At 43.2% G+C, this 27531-nt stretch overlaps 1 protein-coding gene across 2 annotated transcripts; it reads left to right on the top strand.

Moving 5' to 3' along the window:
• The first annotated feature begins 849 nt into the window (after positions 1 to 849).
• Positions 850 to 27531, top strand: LOC144256872 (sulfotransferase 1A1-like). Of its 2 annotated transcripts, none has more exons than XM_077802610.1 (9): positions 850 to 926; positions 23628 to 23708; positions 25068 to 25216; positions 25312 to 25437; positions 25518 to 25615; positions 26245 to 26371; positions 26459 to 26553; positions 27058 to 27238; positions 27362 to 27531. In XM_077802610.1, the coding sequence occupies exons 3-9, from the start codon at positions 25069 to 25071 to the stop codon at positions 27472 to 27474; spliced, it is 888 nt and encodes a 295-aa protein (XP_077658736.1). In that variant the 5' UTR covers positions 850 to 926; positions 23628 to 23708; position 25068; the 3' UTR covers positions 27475 to 27531. The 2 variants fall into 2 exon arrangements, with proteins under 2 accessions (XP_077658736.1, XP_077658735.1); XM_077802609.1 differs by lacking the exon at positions 850 to 926 and adding an exon at positions 1865 to 1951.

The following is a 27531-nucleotide window of genomic DNA, read 5'->3' as shown; positions in this document are numbered from 1 at the left end:
ACAAAAAGCCCTCCCAGGTTTCAGCAGAAGTTGTAAGGTCAGATGTCCCGGCTGGCAGGACACATCAATGAGGGCGTCGAACCTAGGGGGGGAGGAATGAAGGGACAAGAGACATGAGGGATGACAGCAAGATAGGAGTTCTGATCAAGCTGCAAATTTTTATTGTTCACACAGAGGTATTTATATGCTGGGGATGGGGAGGCATTTGCTGGATGCCTGCAGAAGGTGAGATAACCGCAGGATGTTTCAGGAAGACAGATGGCCACAGGATGTCTCCCAGGGGGCTGTTTCTTGTAAATGTCAGGCTGTTCTTTGAAGGAGAACTTCCTTCTAGCCCCTGACAGTCAGGCACCAGTGACCAAAAGGAGGCAGATGAAAAGGCTGCTGCACAAGGTCTCACCCAGAGGAGACTCTCCAGTCCAACAGAACAGGTCCATGGGAGTCAAGCTCAGGCTCAGCTGGATTGGAATTTTATCGGGCTTAGGGAAGGATGGGAGGGCTTGGGACAGGAAAGGGAGGTTTTTAGAGTCCCTTGTCCTCCTGGGGTTGGTCAGAGGATCTTTCTGAGATCCATGTCTGTGGGGAGCCATTCTCACACGTGACTGGGCAACTCCCGGTTTGGGTCTGAGGCTCTCTGGCTAAACTGTGTCAGAGCTTTCCTGGTGAGAGAGCCTGTCTGTGTGGGGGTGTGACTTGACCACTGACCCTGGGGCCAATCACTGACCCTGACCTTGGAGTGCTGCCCCCCTCAACCTTCATTGGATGGAATTCTCCCATGAATTTATTGTTCCCCAATAAAAGGCTACTCTCTTGCGTGTTCTCTCTCTCTCTCTCCTGCTAGCCCTGAGTAATCCTTGCTGCCCTGCCGGGCAGTTAGAGGTGGGAACCAGAGAGGGGAGCCGTCTTGGACCTGGTCACAGAAAAAGGTAACTGAGTCTGTGTGTTTATTTCAATCTCACTATCTAACTTTTATGCCAAGAACCTTTTTAATGAAACCAGTGCGCTGGTCGCATGGTGGAATTTGGCGCCCATGAGGGGCATTCTAGATTAGCTAGATTGAGTGGGAGCACACTATAAAGATAAAGATAAAGGAAGTGGTGACAATTTAGAGTCACAAAAGTACCTGGAGATATTGAAGGAAAGAGATGTTAAATTAATTAAAATGGGAAATTCAACTTCTACGGATAAGGAAATGTATCTGACTATTTTAGACAGTATAATTAATCAGAAAGGAAAACAGATAAAGAAAACTCAGTTATTACAATTCTTAAAGATTGTAGGCGAATTTTGCCCTTGGTTTTGTGAACAAGAGTCCCCAAATTTACTTACTTGGGAGAAACTAGGAAGGAAGTTACAAAAAGTTTGTCTTTCTAATGAATTACCTGGAGGTATAGAAAATATTCAAAAAACTTGAAATTTGTCTTTTTGAATATATGGGCCAGAGTTCGTGGCCCCCTGAAGATCTATTAAAAGGCATTCAGAGAGCTATTAGGTCTATTCAAATGGAAAATCTGCCTGAGGCTAAGTTAATTTCCTTTCCCTTGAGCCATTTAAAAACAAAGGCTCTAGGGGCTAAACCGAAATTTAGGAATATGACTTTAAACTTGCAGGATCAGGCTAGCCCACAGGGAAGTTATAGAGAGGAAGATCATAGAGAAGAAACCTCCGCAGTCCTAGAAAGTCCTCTGGAAGAGGTAGAGGATCTTCCTGGGGAGGAAAATCCGGAAGAGATTCTTAGAGAGGCACAGAGTTCTTTTCCACCACGTGGCTTAGAAGCCCAATTTCAAAATGGCGACAGCGCAGATTCTATCCATGACTCACAGTCTGAGGGAGAAGAATCAGATGTTGAAATTCAGGACTTACAGAGAAATTTTAACAAGCTTCGTTTAACACTGTCTGCCCAGGCTATTCGAATTCGGCCAGTACCTGCTAAAAGGACAACATTTAACAGGTACTCTGAATTAACAATGACTTTTCTTACCCTGTTCCAGGGAGGTATTAAGAAGGCTCAAGAAGTGGGGGAAGATACTAGCAGTTTTCAACTTTTTCCAGTTTTTGAGCAAGTTAATGAGCAAGATCAGAGAGTTAGAGTTCATGCTGTAATCCCATTTAAAACCATTAAGGAACTAAAAAGTGCATGTGAGATGTATGGTCCGAATACGCCTTTTGTACAGAGCCTGATAGATAATATTTGCTCGCAGCCCCTCCCACCTAGTGATTGGATTTCATTAGCTAGATCTTGTTTGAGTGGAGATTTCTTACTTTGGCTTTCTTATTGGACTGATTTTTGTACTGAACAGGCAGAAAGAAATAGAAGACAGAATTTACAGACTCCAGTAGAAATGTTTTTAGGAACAGGTGAATTTGCTGATTTAGAAAGCCAGTTAAATTATGAATTTGTAGTATACGATCAAATAACTGATTGTGCGAAACGTGCCTGGAAGCAGATTATCTTTAAAGACCAATCCAATTTAGTTCTTACCCAAATCAGGCAAAGTGCCAGTGAACTGTACTCAGATTTCATAGCCCGATTGTACCAGACCAAAAACAGGTCGATCGGGGACCCCGGGGCGTGCGAGTTTATTGTTAAGCAATTGGCATTTGAAAGTGCAAATAAATATTGTCAGGATGTTCTTAGGCCGCACTGTAAAAAAGGGACAGTTTCTGAGTTTATCTGCTTATGTTCTGAGATAGACTCTGCCCATTTGCAGACAGTAGCCCTAGTAGTGGCACTAAAGGAAACGTTAAAGCCGCAAGAATTAGTACGAAAGCCCCGCGGGAGATGCTATGTTTTCGGGAAAAATAACCATTTTGTGCGCGAATGTCGCATGCACAATTTTAAGTTCAGGGCTCCATCTACTGGTGATAATAGATATTGCAGGACTCAACCCCACGTGGCGGATCAAGATGGCGCGGATGAGCCTGCCTTCTTGTCATCATTTCCACCTGGCCAGAACACAAACTTCCAGGAGGCCCTCCCCACAGGCCAAGAATGAGGAAGTAGGTGATGGTCACGCAATGTGATGTCATCGCAACAACCATGGGGGCCACCATCTTTAATTTTACCAGAATGGAACAAACAGTTTCCGTACAAACCCCTAATGATTTTCAAGGCTTTTAAGAGATATTAATTGGCTGAGGCTGTAAGGGTCCAGCAAAACGTCGGAGTAAGAGACCACAAGAGACTGTCTTATGCAACAGCAGAAGGGTGGGTTTATTTGGAGACCAGCATGCTGGGGCCTGAGCTCTCTATAGCAAAGAGAGATAGAGCCCTGAGAACAGCTTGAGCAGAGCTTATATAGTTTCCCTGGAGAGGGCAGCGAGAGAAGTTACATTTCGTAGTTTGGCAGTTGGGGACAGCTCATTCTGGGAACAAGATTAGCAGACAGTCCACAGTTAGGGACAGCACATTCTGGGAACAAGATTATCAGACAGTTCTTAAGATTTCAACAGTGTTTTGTTAAGCATATAGAGAAACGGAGTGACAAGTACCTATTTTATTAACCTTTCATTTTCCACTTCTTCTTCTGGCTATTTTTAATCATAAAAGTGATCATTGGGGGGTTTCACATTCTGTGTCTGCTAGCGGGGTATATTGTTGTCTGATTATTATAAGTTTGATTTGTCTAATTTTGGGATTGGAGAAAGGAAACTACACGGTTGAGCAAACAGGGTCCTAGAGTTAGCAACAATATAAGAATTATTAAAGGACCGGTCAGGGCTGATAAAAGCATAGTTAACCAGGGGGACTGTGTGAACCAAGACTCATACCACCCTTTTTGGGCCTTTCTCTCTCGCTGACGCTCTTCAAGGCGTCTTCTTAATTTACTCATAGATTTTTTTACAACTCCAGTATGGTTGGCATAAAAACAACATTTTTTTCCTTAATGTAGCACAAAGGCCCTCTTCTCTCAAGAAGAGGAGGTCCAACCCTCGCCTGTTCTGTAAAACAACTTCAGAGAGAGAGATTAAAGATTCCTGCAAAGCTGTGATGGAGGTTTCTAATATGTTTAAGTTTTGGTCCATTGCTGTTTTTAATTGGGTCATTTGTTGTGTCCCACGGACCAGGGCAGTGGTCCCTGTGCCCACTCCTGCAGCAATTCCCATTCCTAATAAGATGGCTAAAGTGAGGGATACAGGTTCCCGGTGGAACCGGGTTGTATGCCCCCCTATTTGATCTTTAAATGAATCTGCGTCATGATAGAGCACTCTGGGAAACATCTGCACCATTACATAATTAATCACATCTGTTGACCATTTTATAAAAACATAAATAATGTTTAAGTATATAGAATTATACTGTTGTAGGGACGGACAAGGCAAGGCACCTAAGATAGCACTGAAGACAGGGAAACAGTCCTATCTGGTTGCAACCGGATTCAGAGGGCATTGCTTCTGTTGTAATCAATTAATCCCCTGAACCCCAAGTTTAGGTAGTTTTAGAATTTTGTACTCAACATGTAAGGGAAGGGGCTCAGAAGTTCACAGTCTGCAGAAGTTCACAAAAAGCAGTTTTTTTTCTCTGTTCTGGGCAAGTTAACTTTTCAAGGACACCTGGGAGGGGGAGAATTTTTTTTTTTATTGCCAGCTGTTACCATGGAGCCCAGTTGATAACTTTTTTATCTTAGAAATGTAACCATTTTTGTGAAGCCCCAGCTCAAGGCCAGAGGCCCTGTTCACATATTTTGTGAAAAACTAGTAAGGGGGTGTCTAGCTTAGGAGTGCTGATTTTTCCAGCCAGTGGCCAAGTAGAACAGGGCAACATGAAAAGAGGAAATTTATCTATACTGAACTCTTTTATAGGGACTCTTTTGCTGAAAGTCCTAAAGTCAGCCATGGTGAAGACTTTTGGAGAAGGTCAGTTAAGACTTTTCTGTGGGCCTGGTACAGAGGGGGAGGACGGGGAAGGCGGTGCTGAGAGCAGCTCCGTGGATCTGAGAATGAGGAAGGAGAGATGTAAAAGAATAATGGGAAAGGGGTTTGGGATTTTCCTAGCAACAAAAACTTGAGTAGTAGAACAGGTAGAGCAGAAGGGAAGACTGGAGTGAGTATCCCAAAAAGCCTGTGAGGGACTTTAAATTTTTAGTAACCTGTTTTTAGTAATGATAAATTAATTTTAAAGGCCATTTTTATTACATTTTGGATAGGGGCTTGAGGGTTTTTTTAGTTGGTTTGAGTTTTGGGTTAGCTGGTAAGAGGACCTGGTGGGACTTGGTGTGGGCACTGACAGGAGAAGAGAGGAGTGAATGGGTGGAGAGATACCTCAGTACCTGTTACTTCAGCAAGGGGGCAATGGTCTGAGAACTGGCGGAGGTTTGGGTTCCATCAGGTAGCCCCTGTATGTTTACATCCTTATGACTTACAGAAGAAGTCGGTTTTTCCCCCACACAGCCGTGACTGTTTGTGGATTTGATAGTCCGCCGGGCAAACATAGTAATCTAGGTTAGCCAACCTACATCTGGCTCGCGTGTCCCCACATCCATAATGTTTGTTTCTATTATCTATGCTACGGAAGGGATTTAATGGAATTTTAGTGGGATCCTCTTCATCAGGGATACCGAATAAGAAAGACCTATAGCCAACTGACAAATGTCTGGGTGGAGAGATGGCCACCAGGTCCCTAAGGGGGCTGTATGCGAGATAGACCATACTTCCTGTCTGAACGGGCTGATGAGGGTTAGGACTACTGGTGGTTAAGGGGAGAATCCATAGCCCTACACTTCGAATACGCAATTTGAGAGGGTTACCAGTCTTTTCCAGTTTCTTGGGAACAAGATTATCAGACAGTTCTTAAGATTTCAACAGTGTTTTGTTAAGCATATAGAGAACGGGGTGACAAGTACCTATTTTATTAACCTTTCATTAATTGGCTGAGGCCATCCTTAAAACTAACTACTTCTGATTTAAGTCCTTTATTTCAGATATTACAAGGAAATCCTACTCCAACCTCTCCACGTCAGCTGACCTTAGAGGCTAAAACAGCTTTAAGAAAAGTTGAACATGCCATTAAAAATGCACAGTTTACTAGAGTTGATCCTAAAGAAATAGTGTATTTATTAATATTTCCAACTGAGCACACCCCAACAGAAGCCATACGGCAAAGATTAGGAGTTATTGAGTGGATTTATTTATCCCACTCCCCTCAAAAAACATTAATTCCTTTTCATGATTCCATAGCTCAATTAGTAATTAAGGGCAGAACTAGGATTTTACAATTAATTGGATCTGAGCCTGATATCATAATTATTCCATTTTCTGTTCAACAGACTAATTGGCTTTTTCAAACTTCTAGCTTATGGCAGATAGCCTTTGCTGATTTTCCTGGCCAGATAGATAGCCATTACCCTGGTGATAAGATTATACAATTTGCATTATTAACGTCACTTATTTTTCCAAAGATTGTACGTGCACATCCTATAGGTGAAGCTTTATTGGTGTTCACTGATGGTTCAAGCTCAGGTAAAGCAGGTTTTTATGATCGTGTTCACACAGAGGTAATGCAAACTTCTTATACTTCTGCCCAAAGAGCTGAGCTTCAAGCTCTGATTTGTGCCTTAGATTACTTTTCAAATGAGCCTATTAATATTTATTCTGACAGCTTATATGCAGTCGGAGTTACTAAAAATATTGAAACTTCAGTTATTGGATATACTTCATCACAAGAGTTATTTGAACTATTTCATAATTTACAGAAGGCAGTGCTAATGCGAAAATAGCCATGTTTCATAGGACACATACGGGCTCACACTAATCTTCCAGGACCTTTAGTTTCAGGTAATGACAAAATTGATAAATTAGTAATTTTGTCAACAGATGTCTTCATATGACTGTGCACAAGCTTCCCATTCTTTTCATCATCAAAATGCTTCCAGCTTACGTAAAAAAATTAATATTACCAGAGAACAAGCTTGTCAAATTGAAAGCCAATGCCCTAAGTGTGTTATTCACACTCCATCTCTGCCATCAGGGGTAAATCCCCGTGGATTAAAACCAAATCAAATATGGCAAATGGATGTAACTCATATTCCTCAATTTGGTAAGCAATGTTATGTGCATGTCATAGTGGACACTTATTCCACATTTATTTTTGGCACAGCACGTACTAAGGAAAATACTCAACATGTAATTTCTCATTGCCTAGCAGCCTTTGCTGTGCTAGGGTGCCCTATGCAGATTAAAACAGATAATGCACCAGCTTACGTAAGCTCTTCTTTTCAACAATTTTGCCAAGAGTTTCAAATTAATCATAAATCAGGAATTGCTTATAACCCCCAAGGTCAAACCATTGTGGAACACGCTCATTTATCTATTAATCTCCAATTACAAAAATTAAAAGGGGGGGATAGGATTATGACTCCCCAAAATAGCCTCAATCATGCTTTGTTCATTTTAAATTTTTTAAACTGACGCTGAAGGTCACACTGTGGCTGAGAGACAAATGTCTCCCTCAGTAACAGGCCCTTTAGGCAGTGTTTTGAGGAAAGATTTACAGACTGGTCAATGGAAAGGCCCAGACCCAGTGACTATGTGGGGCAGAGGTCATGCTTATATCTTCCCAGAAAGTGCTTTTCGTCCTATCTGGGTGCCTGAACGCACAATCAGAAATGGAAGAGATAGAACCGAGATTCAAGTGACTGAAGATTGACCGGGAGGAGCCCCTATCCAAAAGGAAGTGATATCGGAAAAAGACGAAGAGAAACCAGACTGGCCCAGCTGAAAAGCTGATTTCATGGGAAGACGTGAAGAAGCTAACAACACAGGCTTCCCGAATAATTTGACACCTACGAGAGAACAGGACCCCAGTGATGATGGTAGCAACAGTAATTGCCCTGCTGGGCTGTCAGGTAAAGGGGAGCCAAGCAGACAATTACTGGAAATATTTCCCAGATCCACCCCTGGTACACCCAGCTGTGTGGACTGGAGAATCTATTCCAGTGTTTACTAATGACTCATTCATGATGGGAGGATTTACAGATACTCATATTACTCCCAATCATGTGACTAGATTTAATTATTCTGGCTACAGTGCCCAATTACCTTTGTGTTGGTCCCATGATAAACATGTTGGCTGTCTGAAAGTATCATTTGAGGAAAAGACAGCGATTGGTAGACCTAGACTAACAAATAATTCTATTTATGGAGACTTAGAACCTTATACTTGATCAGTAATTAAGATGGGACTTTCCCATAGCAAGCCAGTCATTTCTGCAGAACCTCCACGGATACCCCACTGTCCAAATAGTTCTACAATTGAGATTGGCACCTTTCCTAGATGGATGGATTGTGTAAATACTTTTCCTGTACAACACAAGGTGTCTAGAGATAGTGGGTATATTTTAGACTGGTCTCCAAAAATTGATAAGAGACAATTACGAAGAAATTCTGTTATGCACCTGCAGGATTTGTTAGTAATATTTTGACTTATAGTGAAGGTGGTATTCAAAAGGATATTTGGCACTTAATTGCTGCCTCAGAATTCTTACATTTTACAGACAAGCCTTTACCAAAATTTGTTGGCAAGAACCGTAAGGAGGGATCTTGCTATGGCTTACGAGCCTGTGTCCAGTCTCCTTATGTTTTAATTATTGGAAATGTAAAAGTTAAATGGATAGATGATAGATATATTGTTACTTGTAACAAATGTAACCTAACCAATTGTATTACTAGGTATAATGGAGGAAAAGGAGTGCTGATACTTCATCAGCCCACTTTTGTTTTATTACCTGCAAATATTTCAGAGCCATGGTATGCTGATACTGGTTTACAAGTCTTGCAGCAAATTCATGCCCAGCTAGCAAGACCTAAATGTGCTATTGGAATTATAATTGTTGGTGTTTTGGCGTTAGTCTCTTTTATTGCCTCCACTGTCTCTGCATCTCTGACATTGTCTCAAAATATTCAGCATGCAAAATTTCTTAATAATTTAGCTCAAAATACTTCCAAGGCTCTGCGTAATCAAGTAATTATTGATGAAAGGATTGAAACTAAATTAAATGCCTTAGATGTGACTGTTATAGACATAGGTAATGAACTTTCAGCTTTAAAATTTAAAGAAAGTCTTAAAACCATGCAAATTATAAATATGTGTGTGTTACAGCTGCCAAGTACAATGCTTCTCTCTGGGATTGGGAGAAGGTTAAAAACCATTTGTTAGGTATTTGGCAAAATAGTAATAATAGCTTGGATATTCTGAAACTTCATCACTATATCCAAGACATTCAAAATAATAGAGCTGATTTTTCAGATCCTTCTTCTTTGGCTAACCAAATATTGAAGGAGTTGAATGGATTCAACCCTGGAAATATTCTTAAACACTTAGCCTGGTACATTATTGGATTATTCTCTTTGCTGTTAATTATCTTTTGTGTTGTAATTACAGGATGGCGAGTCTTCAGAACAAGAATACAGAAACTCCAAAGAGTGAACCATCGCCTCATTTTTAAGAAAAGAAAGGGGGAATATGTGGGGAGCCATTCTCACACGTGACTGGGCAACTCCCAGTTTGGGTCTGAGGCACTCTGGCTAAACTGTGTCAGAGCTTTCCCGACCCTCTCCTGGTGCGAGAGCCTGTCCGTGTGAGGGTGTGACTTGACCACTGACCCTGTGGCCAATCACTAACCCTGACCTTGGAGTTCTGCCCCCCTCAACCTTCATTAGATGGAATTCTCCCATGAATTTATTGTTCCCCAATAAAAGGCTACTCCCTGGCGTTCTCTCTCTCTCTCTCTCTCTCTCTCCTGCAAGCCCTGAGTAATCCTTGCTGCCCTACTGGGTGGTTCGAGGTGGGAGCCAGAGGGGGAGCCTTCTCGGACCTGGTCATAGAAAAATTTAACTGAGTCTGTGTGTTTATTTCAATCTCACTAGCTAACTTTTATGCCAAGAACCTCTTTAATGAAACCAGTGTGCTGGTTGCATGGTGGAATCATGTCCTTCCAGGATTGCTCAGGAGACCCCACTGATTAACAGGTAGTTCACTGCTTGTGTGTCAGTGCCTGATTGGTTGTTCTTTTGCACGTGTGGGTTGCCTGGTGCTTTGTTACCTTGGCTACCTCAAACCAACCTAACAAGCACAAAGACCCCCTCTTCAATCCCTGATTTTTGCAATCAATCAGAAAGATTTCAGATACATCAGTCAGAATAACAGGAATGAGTTTATTGAAGGTATCAGAAGAGGGAATGGGGATAATCTCAAGGGAGAGAGTGGGTCCTCTCAGAGAGGAGAGGGGACAACATGCCTCTCCTGCACTCCAGTTTTATTGGGTATCCCAGAGAAGTTTCCAGAGAGTCCTGCCCAGGTCCACATCTTGGCTTCTGAGGGACAGTAGGGTGACTTCAGACTCACATCTTTACTGTCATGGCAATTCTAGGTCACTTGGCTCTTGTTGAGTGGTCCTAATTGGATTCTTTTCTTACACAGCGGAGCACAACTTTTCATTTCTCTGGTTGTTCTAATTGAATTCTTAACCATATGTTCTTATGGATTTTTATGGTTAGGAGAAACTATCCTTATCTCCCAGAGTTTTGGGATCCAGTCACAAAAAGTCTCCCCCTTGAGTCTAACTTGGGTTCCTCTTATCAACATTATTTTTGAAAGCAAAAATAATTGAAAAGTGGAGAGACATGGATGGATTAGCAATGCTTTTTGTTAAGCAGAGGAGGGACATGTGTCCAAGAGAGAAAATGTCAGAGGGCAAAGGGCTACAACAAGGGTCTGAGTTATTAATAGGGTTTAGAAAAACAAGGTCATGGGATGTGTTGGTCAGTACTTTTGGTAGGCTCGCATTGGATTTGTTTGCATTTCCCCACCCCAGGCAGGATCCTATGGCAGGCAGTGGCTTTCCTTGTCTCTGCGACCTGCACGGGTGTTAGCACTCACAATTGATGGGCCCTTACCCTGTATCTTCCCACTGCAGTGTGTGTTCTTCTGTCTTTTGTATTTTCCCTTGGTAATGTGTGGGCACTTTAAAAGTGAGTTTTAATGGCAGACACCAGTGTTACTATCAGATCTTAAGACAGTCTGCTTTTGCACCCAAGTCAGATTGTTAAGGGAAAAAGGACTGATGGTGGTGCCCCATTTGGCACAGTGTCTAGAGTCTTGTGTCTGCAGCAGCTGAGTTACAGCTATTTTGACCCCTGTAGGACAAGAATGCAATGAAGAGGCTCCATAAAAATTGTTTGAGCACCTTTTAAAAACAGCAGAAAAACAAAATTTGCCTCCCTAGAAGTAGAAAATCCTCTGTATCAAGTTTCACCATGAAAAATTTTTCCTTTTTCCTCTCACTCTCCAAACTTTGATTCCTATATCCTAGTATATAAATTCCAAAGAATCTTTACCTAAATATATTTTAAGATATAAAAATTTAAAAAAACAAGGAAAAAATCCATAAAAGTGCCTTTCCCATGGGAGAGGACTGAACTTAGCAATGTATCTCATTATTCACCTTAATAATGCTTTACTTTAGCCCGCCACCTGCACCAGCTTCATGAATGAAGGTTTGAGATGTGAGAAACTGCTAGGAAGTTTTAAATTAAAGAGACAATACTCTAATTACCTTTAAACCAGCTCCAGGATGACTCCTCCTAGCTCCAGCCTCCAGCCACCTATTGTGATAGTGAGGTTTACTGAAAAGGCTAGTGAGAGAATGAGAACATGCCAGGGAGTGGAATTTTATTGGGGAACAAAAAATTCTGGGGAAAATTCCATCCAATGAAGATTAAGGGGGGCAGCATGCCAAGGACAGGGGTGACAATTGGATCTTCAGGGTAGTGGTCAGACACTCCTCCACATGGACAAGCCCTCGGACCTGAGAAGGGTGGGGAAAGCTCTGGACACAAAATGTGCCTAAGTGCCTCTTGCCCAGCCAGGAAGGTAACTCAAATCACGTGCAAGGATGACCTCCCACATATTTCCCCTTTTTTCTTTAAAAAAAAATAGTGATGATTTACTTTCTTGAGTCTCTGCACTATTGCTCTGAAGACTCACCATCCTATAATTACAACACAAAAAAGAATTAACAGCAAAGAGAACAATGCAATAATGTACCAGGCTGAGTGTTTAAGAATGTTTCCAGGGATTTAAATCCATTTAATTCCTTTAATATTTGATTAGCTAAAGAAGAAGGATCTGAAAAATCAGCTCTGTTATTTTGAATATCTTGGATATGATGATGGAGTTCCAAAATATCCAAGCTATTATTATTATTTTGTCAAATACCTAACAAATAGTTTTTAACCTTCTCCCAATCCCAAAGAGAAGAATTGAACTTGGCAGCTATAATACACACAATTTTATAATTTGCATGGCATTTAAGCCTTTCTTTAAACTTTAAAGCTGAAAGTTCATTACCTATATTTATAACAGTTGCCTCTAAGGCGTTTAACTTAGTCTCAATCCTTTCATCAATATTTACTTGATTGTGCTGGGCCTTGGAAGTATTTTGGGCTAAATTATTAAGAAATTTTGCATGTTGAATATTTTGAGATAAAGTCATTGAAGCTGTGACTGTGGATGCAATGAAAGAAACCAAGGCTATAACTCCCACAATTATAATTCCAATGGCATGTCTAGGTCTTCCTATCTGAGTATGGATTTGCTGAAGACCTGAAAACCAGCATCAGTGTACCATGGCTCTGAAATATTAGCAGGCAATAAAACAAAAGAGGACTGATGAAGTACCAGCACTCCTTTTTCTCTATTATATCTAGTAATACAATTGGTTAGGTTACATTTGTTACATGTTACAAGATATCTGTCATCTATCCATTTAACTTTGACATTTCCAATGATTAAAACGTAAGGAGATTGGACTCAGGCTTGTAAGCCATAACAAGAACCTTCCTTACAGCTCTTGCCCACAAATTTTGGTAAAGGCTTGTCTGTAAAATGTAAGAATTCTGAGGCAGCAATTAAGCGCCAAACATCTTTTTGAATACCACCTTTGCTGTAGGTCAAAATATTGCTAACAAATCCTGCAGGTGTCATAGCAGAACTTTTTTGTATTTGTCTTTTGTCAATATTTAGAGACCAGTCTAAAATATACCCACTATCTTTAGACACCATATGTTGCACTGGAAATGTATTTACACAATCTATCAAACTAGGAAAGGTGCCAATCTCAATTGTAGAACTATTAGGACAATGAGGTATTCATAAAGGTTTTGCAGAAATGACTGGTTTGTTATGGGGAAGTCCCATTTTGATCACTGATCTAGTATAAGGTTTTAAGTCTCCATCAATAGTACAATTAATCAGTCTAGGTCTCCCAATGACTGTCTTTTCCTCAAATGATACTCTGAGACAGCTAGCATGTTTATCATAGGACCAACACAAAGGTAATTGGGCACTGTAGCCAGAATAATTAAATCTAGTCACATGATTGGGAGTAATATGAGTATCTGTAAATCCTCCCATCATGAATGAGTCATTAGTAAACACTGGAATAGATTCTCCAGTCCACACAGCTGGGTGTACCAGGGGTGGATCTGGGAAATATGTCCAGTAAATGTCTGCTTGGCTCCCCTTTACCTCACAGCCCAGCAGGGCAATTACTGTCGCTACCATCAAGACTGGGGTCCTATTCTTTCCTAGGAATCGAATTATTCGGGAAGCCTGTGTTGTTAGCTTCTTCACATCTTCCCATGAAATCAGCTTTTCAGCTGGGCCAGTCTGGTTTGTCTTCGTCTTTTTCCGATATCTCTTCCTTTTGAATTGGGGCTTCTCCGGGTCGATCTTCAGTCGCTTGAATCTTGGTTCTATCTCTTCCATGTCTGATTGCACATTCAGGCACCCAGATAGAATGAAAAGCACCTTCTGGAAAGATACAAGCATGACCTCTGCCCCACATAATCACTGGGTCTGGGCCTTTCCATTGACCAATCTGTAAATCTTTCCACAAAACTTTGCCTAAAGGACCTGTTACTGTGGGAGACATTTGTCTCTCAGCCACAGAGTGACCTTCTATGTCACAGTTTGAAAAATTTAAAATGAACAAAACATGATTGAGGCTATTTTGGGGAGTCATAAACCTATTCTCCCCTTTTAATTTTTGTAATTGAAGATTAATAGATAAATGAGCGTGTTCCACAATGGTTTGACCTTGGGGGTTATAAGCAATTCCTGATTTATGATTAATTTGAAACTCTTGGCAAAATTGTTGAATAGAAGAGCTTACATAAGCTGGTGCATTATCTGTTTTAATCTGTATAGGGCACCCTAGCACAGCAAAGGCTGCTAGGCAATGAGAAATTACATTTTGAGTATTTTCCTTTGTACGTGCTGTGCCAAAAATAAATCTGGAATATGTATCAACTATGACATGTACATAACATTGCTTACCAAATTGAGGAATATGAGTTACATCCATTTGCCATATTTGATTTGGTTTTAACCCACAGGGATTTACCCCTGATGGTGGAGATGGAGTGTGAATAACACACTTAGGGCATTGTCTTACAATTTGACAAGCTTGTTCTCTGGTAATATTAAATTTTGTTATGTAAGCTAGAAGCATTTTGATGATGCAAAGAATGGGAAGCTTGTGCAATTATATGAAGACATCTGTTGAAAATAGTTACTAATTTATCAATCTTGTCATTACCTGAAAGTAAAGGTCCTGGAAGATTAGTGTGAGCCCGTATGTGTCCTATGAAACATGGCTATTTTCGCAATTGTACTGCCTTTTGTAAATTATGAAACAATTCAAATAACTCTTGTGATGAAGTATACCCAATAACTGAAGTTTCAATATTTTTAGTAACTCCGACTGCATATAAGGTGTCAGAATAAATATTAATAGGCTTATTTGCAAAGTAATTAAAGGCACAAATCAGAACTTGAAGCTCTGCTCTTTGGGCAGAAGTATATGAAGTTTGCATTACCTCTGTGTGAACACGATCATAAAAACCTGCTTTACCTGAGCTTGCACCATCAGTGAACACCGTGGAGGTTCATCAAAAGGTTGGCATGCACAATCTTTGGAAAAATAAGTGATGTTAATGAATTAAATTGAATAATCTTATCACGAGGGTAATGACTATCTATCTGGCCAGGAAAATAAGCAAAAGCTATCTGACATAATCTAGAAGTTTGAAAAAGCCAATTATTTTGTTGAACAGAAAATGGAATAATTATGATATCAGGCTCAGATCCAATTAATTGTAAAATTCTTGTTCTAACTTTAATGACTAATTGAGCAATAGAGTCATGAAAAGGAATCAATGTTTTTTGAGGTGGTGGGCTAAAAAAATCCACTCAATAACTCCCAATCTTTGCCATATGGCTCCTGTTGGGGTATGCTCAGTTGGAAATATTAATAAATACACTATTTCTCTAGGATCAACTCTAGTAAGTTGTGCACTTTTAATTGCATTTTCAACCCTTTTTTAGGCTGTTCTAGCCTCTAAGGTCAGCTGACATGGAGAGGTTGGAGAAGGATTTCCTTGTAATATTTGTAAAAAAGGACTTAATTCAGAAGTAGTTAGTTTTAAGGATGGCCTCAGCCAATTAATATCTCCTAATAGTTTTTGAAAATCATTAAGGGTTTGTACAGAAACTGTTTGTTCTGCTCTGGTAAAATAAAAATGGTAGTCCCCATGGTGGGCCTGATGATGTCAAATTGCACTACCACCATCTACTTCCTCATTCTCAGGCGGGGGGCGACCAGAAGTTTGTGTTCCAGTCAGGCGGAAATGATGACAAGAAGGGGGGCTCATCTGCGCCATCTTGATCTGCCACGTGGGGTTGAGGCCTGCAATATCTATTATCAACAGTAGATGGAGGGCTGGAGATGTGGCTCAGCGGTAGCGCGCTCGCCTGGCATGCCCGGGTTCGATCCTCAGCACCACATACCAACAAGGATGTTGTGTCCGCCGAGAACTAAAAAATAAATATTAAAAAAATTCTCTCTTTCTCTCTCTCTCTCTCCTCTCTCACTCTCTCTTTAAAAAAAAAAAACAGTAGATGGAGCCCTAAACTTAAAATTACCAGTGCAACATTCTTGTGCAAAATAATTGTTTTTGCCACAGAGATAACATTTTCCGCGGGGTTTTCGTACCAATTCCTGTGGTTGTCGGGTTTGTTTCAGGGCCATGGCTAGCGTTACTGTCTGCAAATGGGTGGAATCAATCTCAGAACACAAGCGGATAAACTCAGAAACTGTTCCTTTTTTACGATGGGGTCTTAAAACATCCTGACAATATTTATTCGCATTTTCAAATGCCAATTGCTCAACAGTAAACTCACAAGCTCCTGGTTCTCCAATAGACCTATTTGCTGTCTGATATAAACGTGCTACAAAATCAGAATAAGGCTCACTGGCACCTTGTTTGACTCTGGTAAGAACTAAATTGGACTGGTCCTTGGAGATTATTTGTTTCCAGGCACGTTTAGCACAGTCAGTTATCTGATCATACACTGCAAATTCATAATTTAACTGTCTTTCCAAATCAGCAAATTCACCCGTTCCCAAAAACATTTCTACTGTGGTCTGCAAATTTTGTCTTCTATTCTGTTCTGCTTGTTCAGTACAAAAATCAGCCCCCAAAGACCACCAAAGTAAAAAATCTCCGCTACTCAAACAAGATCTGGCTAATGAAATCCAATCACTTGGTGGAAGTGGTTGTGAGGATATGGTATCAATCAAATTTTGTACAAAAGTGAATTTGGACCATAAGTCTCACAAGCACTCTTCAATTCCTTAATAGTCTTAAATGGAATTACAGCATGAACTCGAACCCTTTGGTCCTGGTCATTAAACTGCTCAAAAACTGGGAAAAGTTGAAAACCCGCTAATGTCCTCTCCGGCCTCCTGCTCTTTCTTAATACCTCGCTGGAACGGGGTAAAAAAAGTCATTGTTAATTCAGAGTACCTGTTAAATTTTCTCCTTTTAGCAGACAATGGCTGAATTCTAATAGCCTGGGCAGTCGGTGTTAAACGCAGTCTGTTAAAATTTCTCCGTAATTCCTGAATTTCAGTCTGATTCCTCTTCCTCAGACTGCAACTCGTGGGAAGAATCTCCACCATCGCCATTTTGAAATTGGGTTTCTAAGCCACGTGGTGGAGAAGGGCTTTGTGCCTCTCTAGGAATTACTTCCGGATTTTCCTCTCCAGGAGGATTGTCTATCTCTTCCTGAGGACTCTCTATGATTGCGGATGTTTCCTCTCTATGACCCTGACTTCTATGATCTTCCTCTGGGAAATCCTGATCTTGTTCCTGCAAGCTCAGTCACATTCCTAACTTTCGGTTTAGCCCCAAGAGCTTTCGGTATTAAATGGCTCAGGAAAAGAAATTAACTTAGCCTCAGGCAGATTTTCCATTTGAATAGACTTAATAGCTCTCTGAATGCCTTTCAATAGATCTTCATGGGACCACAAACTATGGCCCATGTATTCAAAAAGACAAATTTCTAAGGCTGTCTAAGTTTTTTGAATATTTTTGATGCCTCCAGGTAATTCATTAGAAAGGCAATTTTTTTGTAATTTCCTCTCTAATTTCTCCCAAGTATGTAAATTTGGGGATTCTTGGTCACAAAATAAAGGGGAAAATTCACCTACAATCTTTAAGAATTGTAATAACTGAGTCTTTTTTTAATCTGTTTTCCTTTGTGATTAATTATAGTGTCTAGAATAGTCAAATGCATCTCCTTATCAGTAGAAGTTGAATTTCCCATTTTAATTAATTTAACGTCTCATTCCTTCAGTACCTCCAGGTACTTTTGTGACCCCAAATTGTCACCAATTCCTTTATCTTTATAGTGTGCTCCCACTCAATCTAGTTGAACTAAAATGCCCCACGTTGGGCGCCAATTCTGCTGTGCGACCAGCACGCTGGCTTCATACAAGAGGTTCATAGCATAGAAGTTAACTAGTGAGATCAAAATAAACATGCAAAACTCAATTTACCTTTTCCTTTGACCAGGTCTGAGACAGCCCTCCCTCTGGCTCCTGCCTGGAGCCACCCGGAGGGCAGCAAGGTTTACACAGGAGTAGCAGGAGAGAGAGAGAGAGAGAGAGAGAGCACGCCAGGGAGTGGCCTTTTATTGGGGAACAAGAAATTCAGGGGAAAATTCCATCCAATGAAGGTTGAAGGGGACAGCATTTCATGGTCAGGGTCAGTGATTGGTCTCAGGGTCAATGGTCAGTCACACCTCCACACGGAAGGGCTCTCGCACCTAGAGAGGGTGGGGATTAGTTCAACACAGTTTTGCCAGAACACCTCACACCCAATCAGGGAGGTGCCCAATCATGTGTGAGAATAGCTTCCCACATCCAGTGGCCTAGGAGTTGAGGTTTTATTGGCAGAATTACTATGAGCTATGGCATTCTTAGTAGAAAGCCGAATGGCATAGTCCAATTTTATAGTAACTGTTATTTTTCCTCTAAAATAAAAGTCAATAACTCCCAGTAATACTTGGATTGCCTCTTTTAAATTGTTATGTTTCAAAATTAATCCTATATTTCCTGCAGGCAGTGGCCCATAAACTCTGGTAGGAATCTAACTCGGTCCCATTTCAGGTGTTAAATCAATCACCATTGTTGGTCGTGAGAGTATGGCCTGGGCGCACCTTGCTGGTAAAAATGGCAGCTCGCCATGACCGGCTCTAATGATGTCAAGACCTGTGACCTCTCTCCCTTCCCCTCATTTCCAGGCCTGGGGAGAGGCCCCCCTGAGAAGTTTTTTAGCAGGAAGTGAAGACCAAGATGGAGGCAGGACAAAGCCATATTGATCTATCTCCTCCCCTGTCACTTGGCCTCTCACCCTGTAATGGCACGGGCACATACCGGGAAAGGCCCTTGACTTGTGGTGCTGAGACACAGTCTCACACAAAATGACCATTTCTTCCACAATTAAAATACGGCCCGCGGGATTGGAATACCTGTGGCTGCAGATGAAATGCTTGCTTTAAAGCGGTGGTGAGTGTAAAACCTTGTAATTGAGGCGGCCAATATCCGAACAAAGGCGAATGAATTCTGAAACTGTCCCTTTTTTCCAATGGGACCTGAGAACATCCTGATAAAGTTTATTTGCATTTTCAAATGCTAGCTGCTTAACAATAAATTCACAAGCAACTGGATCACCTATTGATCTATTAGGTGTTTGATATAGGTGGTCCACAAAATCTGAATAAAGCTCCTCAGCACCTTGTTTTATGTTAGTTAAAACTAAACTGGACTGGTCCCAGGAATTAATTGGTTGCCACGTGCATTTGGAGCATGTGGTAATCTGGTCATAAACTGCAAATTCATAATTCAACTGTTTTTCCAAGTTCGGATATTCACCCGTCCCCATAAGCATTTCTAAGGGGGTTTCAATATTTTGCCTTCGGTTTCTTTCTGCTTGCTCCATACAAAAATCTAACCAATAAGATTTCCCAAGGAGGAAGTCTCCACCACTCAAACACGACCATGCAATAGATGCCCAATAGCTGGCTGGGAGGGGTTGATGAGATACTGACTCAAGCAAGCTTTGTACAAATTAGGGCCATAAACATCACACGCATTTTTTAACTCCTTTACAGTTTTGAAGGGAATTACAGCTTGTACACGAACACGCTGATCTTGCTTGTTACCTATTCAAAGGGGGAAAAACTGAAACCTGGTAATATTTTCTCCCACTTCCTGCGCTCTCCTGAACCCACGTTGTAATGGTGTAAGGAAAGTCATTGTGAGTTCAGAGTACCTATTAAAATGTGTTCTCCCAACTGGAAGTGGCAAAATCTGTATAGCTGGTGCAGGTCCCACTAGACCTAATCTATGAAAATTTCCTGAGAATTCCTGGATTTTATCATCTGATTGGCCTTCCTCTGTCTGGGATTCCTCATCTGTGTCCTCATTGCTATCTTGATTTCATTTCCCAAAGCTTCCAGGGGGACTGTCTATCTTTCTAGGGACCTCCTCTAGGCTTTTCTGGGGAGGATGTTTCTCTAAGTAACTAATCAGGTCTAGTTCAGTTGAGGCTAACCACTCAGCCTTTGGTCTTGCCCTGAGGTTATCTGCCTGATGGGTGATTTGAATGGAATTTGATTCTGTTCTCAGCCTCCTTAAAAGAAGATTCTTTTTGAAGAATTAGCCTCAGCAGTTTTTCAAATTCTATAGATTTGATGACTCTTTGAAACCCTTTCAGCAGGTACTCTGGGGGGCACAGACATTAATCTAAGTCATCAAATAAGGCATATTTCTAACACATTCCAAACTTTCTGAATATTATCTTTTGTACTTTTAGATAATTTGGCAGAGAGACAGGCTTTATATAATTTTCTTCCTAATCTCTTCCAAGTACATAAATCTGGTAATTCTTGTTCACAAAAACTTGCTAACTGTTTTTAGAAACTGTGATAGCTGGCTTTTTTAAAAACTTGTTTTCATTTCTGATTAATTAGAGTCTCCAATATAGTCAAATACATGTCCTTATCTGTTGAAACTGAATTTCCCATTATTAATCTTTAACTTCCTTGGCTGAAAACTGTCTGCTACCTCCATGACCCTACAAAAATTTTCATGGCCCAATAAATCTTTTTTTTTCTCTTTTATTTTTTTATTAGTTGCTCAAAACATTACAGTGATCTTGACATATCATACATTTGATTCAAAAGGGGTATGAATTCTTATTTTTCCACATGTACAGATTGCATGATCATATTTGTTATACAGCCACGTTTATACATACAGCCATACTAGTGCCTGTTGTATTCTGCTGCCCTTCCTATCCTCCCCTCCCCTCCCCTCCCATCACCTCTCTCTACCCCCATCTATTGTAACACATTTCTCCCTCTCTCTCTTTTTTTCTTCCCCCTCACACCATCTTCTATGTAATTTTGCATAACAATGAGGGTCTTCTTCCATCTTCCCTGCAATTCCCCTTCTCTCTGTCATTCCCTCCCACCTCTCCCTGTTTAATGGTAATCTTCTCATGCTCTTCCTCCCTGCTCTGTTTTGAGTCTCCCCCTTTCTATCAAAGAAGACATTTGGCATTTATTTGTTAGGGATTGGCTAGCTTCACTTAGCATAATCTGCTCTAATGCCATCCATTTCCCTGCAAATGCCATGATCTTGTTATTTTTTAGTGCTGAGTAAAATTCCATTGTGTATAAATGCCACTTTTTTTTATCCATTCGTCTATTGAAGAGCATCTGGGTTGGTTCCACAGTCTAGCTATTGTGAATTGTGCTGCTATGAACATTGATGTAGCTGTGTCCCTGTAGTATGCTCTTTTAAGGTCTTTTGGGTATAGTCCAAGAAGGGGAATAGCTGGGTCAATGGTGGTTCCATTCCCAGCATTCCATACTGCTTTCCAAATTGGCTGTACCAATTTGCAGTCCCACCAGCAATGTGCAAGTGTACCCTTTTCGCCACATCCTTACCAGCACTTGTTATTGTTTGACTTCATAATGGCTGCCTTTCTTACTGGAGTGAGATGGTATCTTAGGGTGGTTTTAATTTGCATTTCTCTGATTGCTGGAGATGGTGAGCATTTTTTCATGTATTTGTTAATTGATTGTATATCCTTCTCTGAGAAGTGTCTGTTCAGATCCTTGGCCCACTTGTTGAATTGGGTTATTTGTTTTCTTGTTGTTTAATTTTTTGAGTTCTTTGTATACTTTGGAGATAAGAGCTCTATCTAAAGTGTGAGGGGTAAAAATTTGTTCCCAGAATGTAGGCTCCCTATTTACCTCTCTTAAGGTTTCTCTTGCTGAGAAAAAAGTTTTTAGTTTGAATACGTCACTCAAGGAAATTCTCAGGGAGTTAGAAATAAAACACAGACACACAATTTTGCTTTAAACCCAAGCTCTGGGATGGTTCCTCTTGCTCCCTGCCTCAACCTTCCCAGTGGGGGAGTTTGGATCTACATGAGAGGAGAGAGAGAGAGAGAGAGAGAGAGAGAGAGAGAGAGAGAGAGAGAAAGAGAGAACACTTTGGTGTGGGCTTTTATTGGGGAACTCTAAATTCTGGGGAAAATCCTGTCCAATGAAGGTCAAGGAGGGCAATGTTTTAAGGACAGGTGAGGTGACTGGATCCCTGGGGTTGTGGAGAGACATGCCTCTACATGAAGACACAATCCCTGGAACCCAAGAATGGCAGGGCAGTCTAGCAGCATGGCTCCTGCCTGACGCCTCAATTGCCCAGCCAGGGAGTGACTCGGTGTCATGGGAGGTTGGTCTCCCACATTCCACTCTTCACATTCAATTCCAGGAGGGCAGTTCTTGTTTGCACTTTTAGAATAGAGTCCACCTCAGGGCAGAGGAACAATCAATGCAGAATTGACATGGAAGCCTGGCTTCCACTGAGCTCTCAGGAAGTGTAAATAACATATTTCCTGCCATCCTTTCCTTATCTGCCACCACTGACTATCCCCTGTGTTGCCACATCCTGGCTGTCCCCTAAAGACTCATGTGATCTGCCTGGCAGAGGAGTTCCTGAGGAAGAGCCAGGGCAGCTTCTGCCCCTGAGGGCCAATGTCCTAGGTGAATGCTATCCTCTTTCTAGTCTTGCCTAACTCTGGAGAGAGGGTGCCCAGTGGTCCAGTCCAGGCTGGGGCAGCTGAATCCTTTGCACCCAGAGAGTTTGACAAGCTGACTCTGTATCATTTGCTACCAAGAGCACCCTTGGCAGCTATGAGAACTCACTGTTGTGGGAGTCAATTGGCTGTGCCACGTGGGCACTGAGGGAGATGGCTTGGAACTAGAAGAGGTGAGAGGTTATTTTGGCCACACCCTCCCTACCCACATTCATCCCCTAGGCTGCCTTTGACCATGCTCCTATCTCCACAGGAATACAGGACAGACATGCAGGAAACCTCAGCCTCCCCAACCCTGACCTTGTGACTTTTCTCAATATCTTTTATTTTTGGTACTGGGTATTGAACCCAGGGACACTCAACCACTAAGTCACATCCCCAGAACTTTTTATATTTTATTTAGAGACAGCATCTCACTAAGTTGCTTAGGGACTCACTAAGTTGCTGAGGCTGTCTTTGAACTCGAAATCCTCCTGACTCAGCCTCCTGAGCCACCGGATTACAGGTGTGTGCCACCATGCCCAACCCTACAACTTTTCTTTACCACTCCCCTCCACCACAGATGGGACAGTTTTTATTTGAGTGCAATGAAAAAAGTTTTGTGTCATGGGAAACTTATGGTATCTGCAGGGAGGCCACTGTCAAGGGGACAGAAATGGGAGGAGAGACCACTGGTCCAAACATGTGGCCAGCCTCTCGCCTACCTGGAAGCCCCCTCTGCCTTGCTTTGTCCAGCTTGGCACTGAGGACACATTATTCTAGGGAGGCTCAGGAGACTCCCACCTTCAGTGTCCAGCTAGAATTTGATTGTAATCCAAATAGATAAAGGCAGAGAAGGTGGGGAGCTCTCCCTCCTTGTGACCCTGTAATCTTCCTGTCCAGCCTCCTCAGCCCAGGGAAAGAAAAGCACCTGTGGGCTGTGCTCCACCAGCCATGAGCCACAGTCCTTGAGGTCCTACAGGAGCCATGAAGCAGGATCTACTCCAAGGCTAGTAGGCTCTGGCATCCTTGTCTTTCCCATCCCATGCTGCCTCAAAACAGCCCTCCTTGCTCTGCTCCGCCCCCAGTCCCTTGGCACCGCCCACTCAGCACTCTGGATGTACCCTGGTTTTCAGAATCTGCAGATCCCAGAATACCAGAGGCTGCTCTGGCCTGAGCCCTTGGTGTCCAGACACTTGCCTGGAGCCAGCAGAAAGGTGAGCTGACCTGCACCCTATCTTTCCCCTCTGCTCTCCCTCTTTGACATGGTCCATTAAAAAAAGCTGTGTGTTGCCTCTCCTGAAGGCATGCATGTAGGGAGCACTTCAGGAACCAGATTACAGCTGAGAACACATGTGACCCCCGGGCTCTTTCTCCTCATTTCACTCCTTTGGTTTTCTATGTGAAACCCATGTGTTGAGTTTTATGAAAGGTGTGTGTCTGGGCCTGAAGCAGGGGCACAGTGACATCCCCACTTCTCAAACCCTACCCTTTTTTGAGGGCACCATTTCCAGTGCTGCCTCCTCATCCCTTCCACTTTGGACCTAAAACCTCTGCTCAGAGAACAGAGCCACACTCCCCACTCCACACCTACATATACCTCCTGCATGCCCACAAGACCAGGACCTTGAGAGGCCAGGTGAATGCCAGAGTTGGGGTAGCTGGGCCAGACCCCCGTTGTCCTGCCCAGCTCCTGATTCCAACGTCTTCCAAGTGCTACTAATGCTTGAACAGGTCCCTTGTCTGGGACTACTACCCTTTCTGTTCATTCCCTAAGGACACCCCCATCTCAAAAGGACAAATCCAGCCTGTCTGGGTCCCCCTCTTCTCTTCTGCTGAGTCATCAGAATTTTGCTCATTCACATGCAAATGTGGCTTCCCAGCAAGTTCCCCTGCTCAATTGTCATGTTAGTCTTGGAGCCCAGAGGGAGCTGGACTGGACAAATGGGATTTGTGCTGAAGCTGGCCTAGTGTGTTTCTGGATGTAAAGGGCCCCTGGAGCTCTGGAAGGGAATCAGCTCAGAGAGGAGCCCCTTGAGTGTAGGCTGTGACATGAGCACAAAGTACTCAGAGCAGCAAGCTGGCCAAGGAGCAATTAGGCCAGGAAGGCTGGGCAAGCACTGTCAGTTGTCTCTGTGGTAGAGCTCTTAGCTAGCAGGTAGGAACTCTGGGTTCCATCCTTAGTACCATAAATCTTCAAAACAAAACAAACAAAATAAAGAAGACAGACAAGGGAGGAATTTCTCATATGATGAAGTACTTGCTAGGATTTTCTAGAAAGATTCCAGAACTGTTTCTGCACTGTAGCTCCAGAGATGGCTTCTATGGCTCTGGGCTGTTCCAGGGCACTAGGGTCCTGGAAAGCTCTGCAGGTGAGCAGCAGGTGCAGCCTGAGCTGTGAACCACTGCACTGGGGATAGACCTGCCTTCTAATCCAGCTGCCACTTACTAGCTTAGTGAGCTTGGGCAAATACAGGACCTCCTGAAGCCTCAGTATCTCAAAGCAACCATCCAGCAAATGCTGTTTTGTGATGGGACTCAGGAAGCACACCAGGCACTGGTCCCTGACTCAGCAGCATGGAGCTGGTCCAGGATATCTACCGCCAGCCGCTGGTCAATGTGAAGGGGGTTTCGCTGATCAAGTACATTGGAGAGATGGTGGAGCCAATTCAGAGCTTCCAGGCCTGGCCCGATGACCTGCTCATCAGCACCTACCCCAAGTCTGGTAAGTGAGAAGAGCCCATTGGGGTTGCAGGGTCCTCCTTGATCAGCAGGGCCTGGCCCTCCACTCTGGTCACTTCTGTTTTTCTCTCTTTCCAGGTACCACATGGGTAACTGAGATCATGGAAATGATCTACCAGGATGGTAACCTAGAGAAGTGTCACCGGGCCCCAACTTATGAACGGGTGCCTGTCCTTGAGTTGAAATGGCCAGGGCTTTCCACAGGTGAGTGGTAGGATTCTGGGCGAGGTGACCTTAGAGGAGTGGGCTCCAGCTCATCACATCTTCTCCTGCCTGCACCTTAGGTATGGACATTTTGAAAGAAACACCTGCCCCTCGGCTCCTCAGAACACACTTGCAACTGGCCCTGCTTCCCCAAAGTTTTCTGGATCAGAAGGTGAAGGTGAGTGGCAGGGCACTCACTAGGCCATTCAGCTTTGTCTCTACTCAAGTGGAAAGACAACCTGTCCTCACTGTGGTGGGCAAAACATGAGGAGAGTGAGTCTCTTCAGTTCAGACCTGAGCACAGGGGAGCCCTGCGGCTCAGAGGCTCACAGAGGAGCTGGAGGGTCCTTGCCTGCCTTCTTCTCCATCTGGGTGTGTGGGGTAATTCAAGGGGTGAGATTAGTAGGAAGTAAGGCTCCAGAGACCAGCCAGGGTTTTCACACCAGAGCTGAGTTCAGGGACTGAGGCTGTGGCTGGGTGATAGAGCACTTGACTAACACATGTGAAGCACTGGGTTTGATTCTCAGTACCACTTACATCAATAGATAAATAAATAAATAGATAAATAAATAAATAAAGGTATTGTGTCCATCTACAACTAAAAATATTTTTTAAAAATCTAAGTTCAGATCCCAGCTGCCACAACCATCCCTGAGGTCTCCAGCAAGTCAGCCTCAAGGCCTCAGTGTGTTCCCTTGTCAAGCTGAGAAGGAACTCCCCCTGTGGGTGCTGTGAAGGGGGCCGGGCAGGCAGGAGGGCAGGCAGTCCTGGGGTGTGCACGTGAGGTGGTGTCGTGTGTCCCTGCAGGTGATCTATGTTGCCCGCAACGGAAAGGACGTGGCTGTCTCCTATTACAACTTCTACAAAATGGCCAAGGGACACCCTGAACCTGGCACCTGGGACAACTTCCTAGAGAAGTTCATGGATGGACAAGGTGGGCCCCAATCTGGAGGAAGGAGAGGGATGGAGCTGAGGACGGCCACCTAAAACTCATACCAATTGGACGGTTCTCCTTCCCCAGTGTCCTTTGGGTCATGGTACCAGCACGTGCTGGAGTGGGGGAAGCTGAGCCGCTCCCACCCTGTGCTCTACCTCTTCTATGAAGACCTGAAGGAGGTGAGACCGCAGTCTAACACTTCTCTGCATGTCCTATCTCGGGGACAGGAACATCAGGGCACCTGCCCAGGCCCTCAGGACCCTCCCCATTGGTAGGCCCACCCAGTCCAGGATCCCCCACACTCTTCCCATTCCTGGCCACAGAGCCAGCTCAGCTCAGGACCCAGCTCAGGCCTTATCTCCTAGCACCTGGGTCAGCTACACACGTGGTCACAGATGAGCAGTTTGTTGTTGTCATGTCTTCCTGCCTGGGGCCACAGTTCTAAAGGAAGACTGTCCCTGCCCTCTCTCCTAAGGCACCAAGCAGGGCTCACTCCAGGACCCTAAGGCTGAGAGCTAGTCTTTTTGCTCCAGGGAAAGAGGCCCAGAGTGAAGAGTTAGGGCTGGGAGGTTTCCAAGTGGAAGGGGCCAGCTCCTTGCTTGTGACACCAGAGAGGGGACTTCCCTTGTGTTTGCACTGTAAGTAATCCAGGCCCCCTCTAATGAGCCTGTCTCTTGTTTCAGAACCCCAAAAGGGAGATTAAAAAGATCCTGGAGTTTCTGGGGCGCTCCCTGTCAGAGGAGATGGTAGATCACATCGTCCAGCACACATCCTTCGAGGAGATGAAGAAGAATCCCATGACTAACTACACCACCATGCCAACTGAGATAATGGATCACAACATTTCTCCCTTCATGAGGAAAGGTGGGTGCTGGCCAGGGTGGGTGTCTGGAGAAGGGAGGGTGGAAGCAGTTGCCAGAGCTGACTGCCCTGAGCCACGTGGGGCCACCTGTGTGGGGGGACTCAGACCCATTTTTCCCTCCCCAGGCATCGTGGGGGACTGGAAATCTGTCTTCACTGTGGCCCAGAATGAGCGCTTTGATGCCCACTATGCTGAGAAGATGGCAGGCTGCAAGCTCAAGTTCCGCTGGCAGCTCTGAGTGGTGTCATGGGGAGCCACTGCAGGGGGAGCATGGGCACAAGCCTGACCTATGACC

Source organism: Urocitellus parryii, chromosome 9, assembly GCF_045843805.1.
Source record: "Urocitellus parryii isolate mUroPar1 chromosome 9, mUroPar1.hap1, whole genome shotgun sequence".
NCBI lineage: Eukaryota > Metazoa > Chordata > Mammalia > Rodentia > Sciuridae > Urocitellus > Urocitellus parryii.
The sequence above is the reverse complement of the archived record's forward strand: the minus strand, read 5'-3'. Positions and strand labels throughout refer to the sequence as shown.

Bases quoted from the DNA above. Each gene is read 5' to 3' on its own strand.
- LOC144256872 (XM_077802610.1), top strand. From the start codon at position 25,069: ATGGAGCTGGTCCAGGATATCTACCGCCAGCCGCTGGTCAATGTGAAG. The intron at 25,217-25,311 runs GTAAGTGAGAAG...CTCTCTTTCCAG, and splicing joins CAGCACCTACCCCAAGTCTG to GTACCACATGGGTAACTGAG. The intron at 26,554-27,057 runs GTGAGACCGCAG...CTCTTGTTTCAG, and splicing joins TCTATGAAGACCTGAAGGAG to AACCCCAAAAGGGAGATTAA.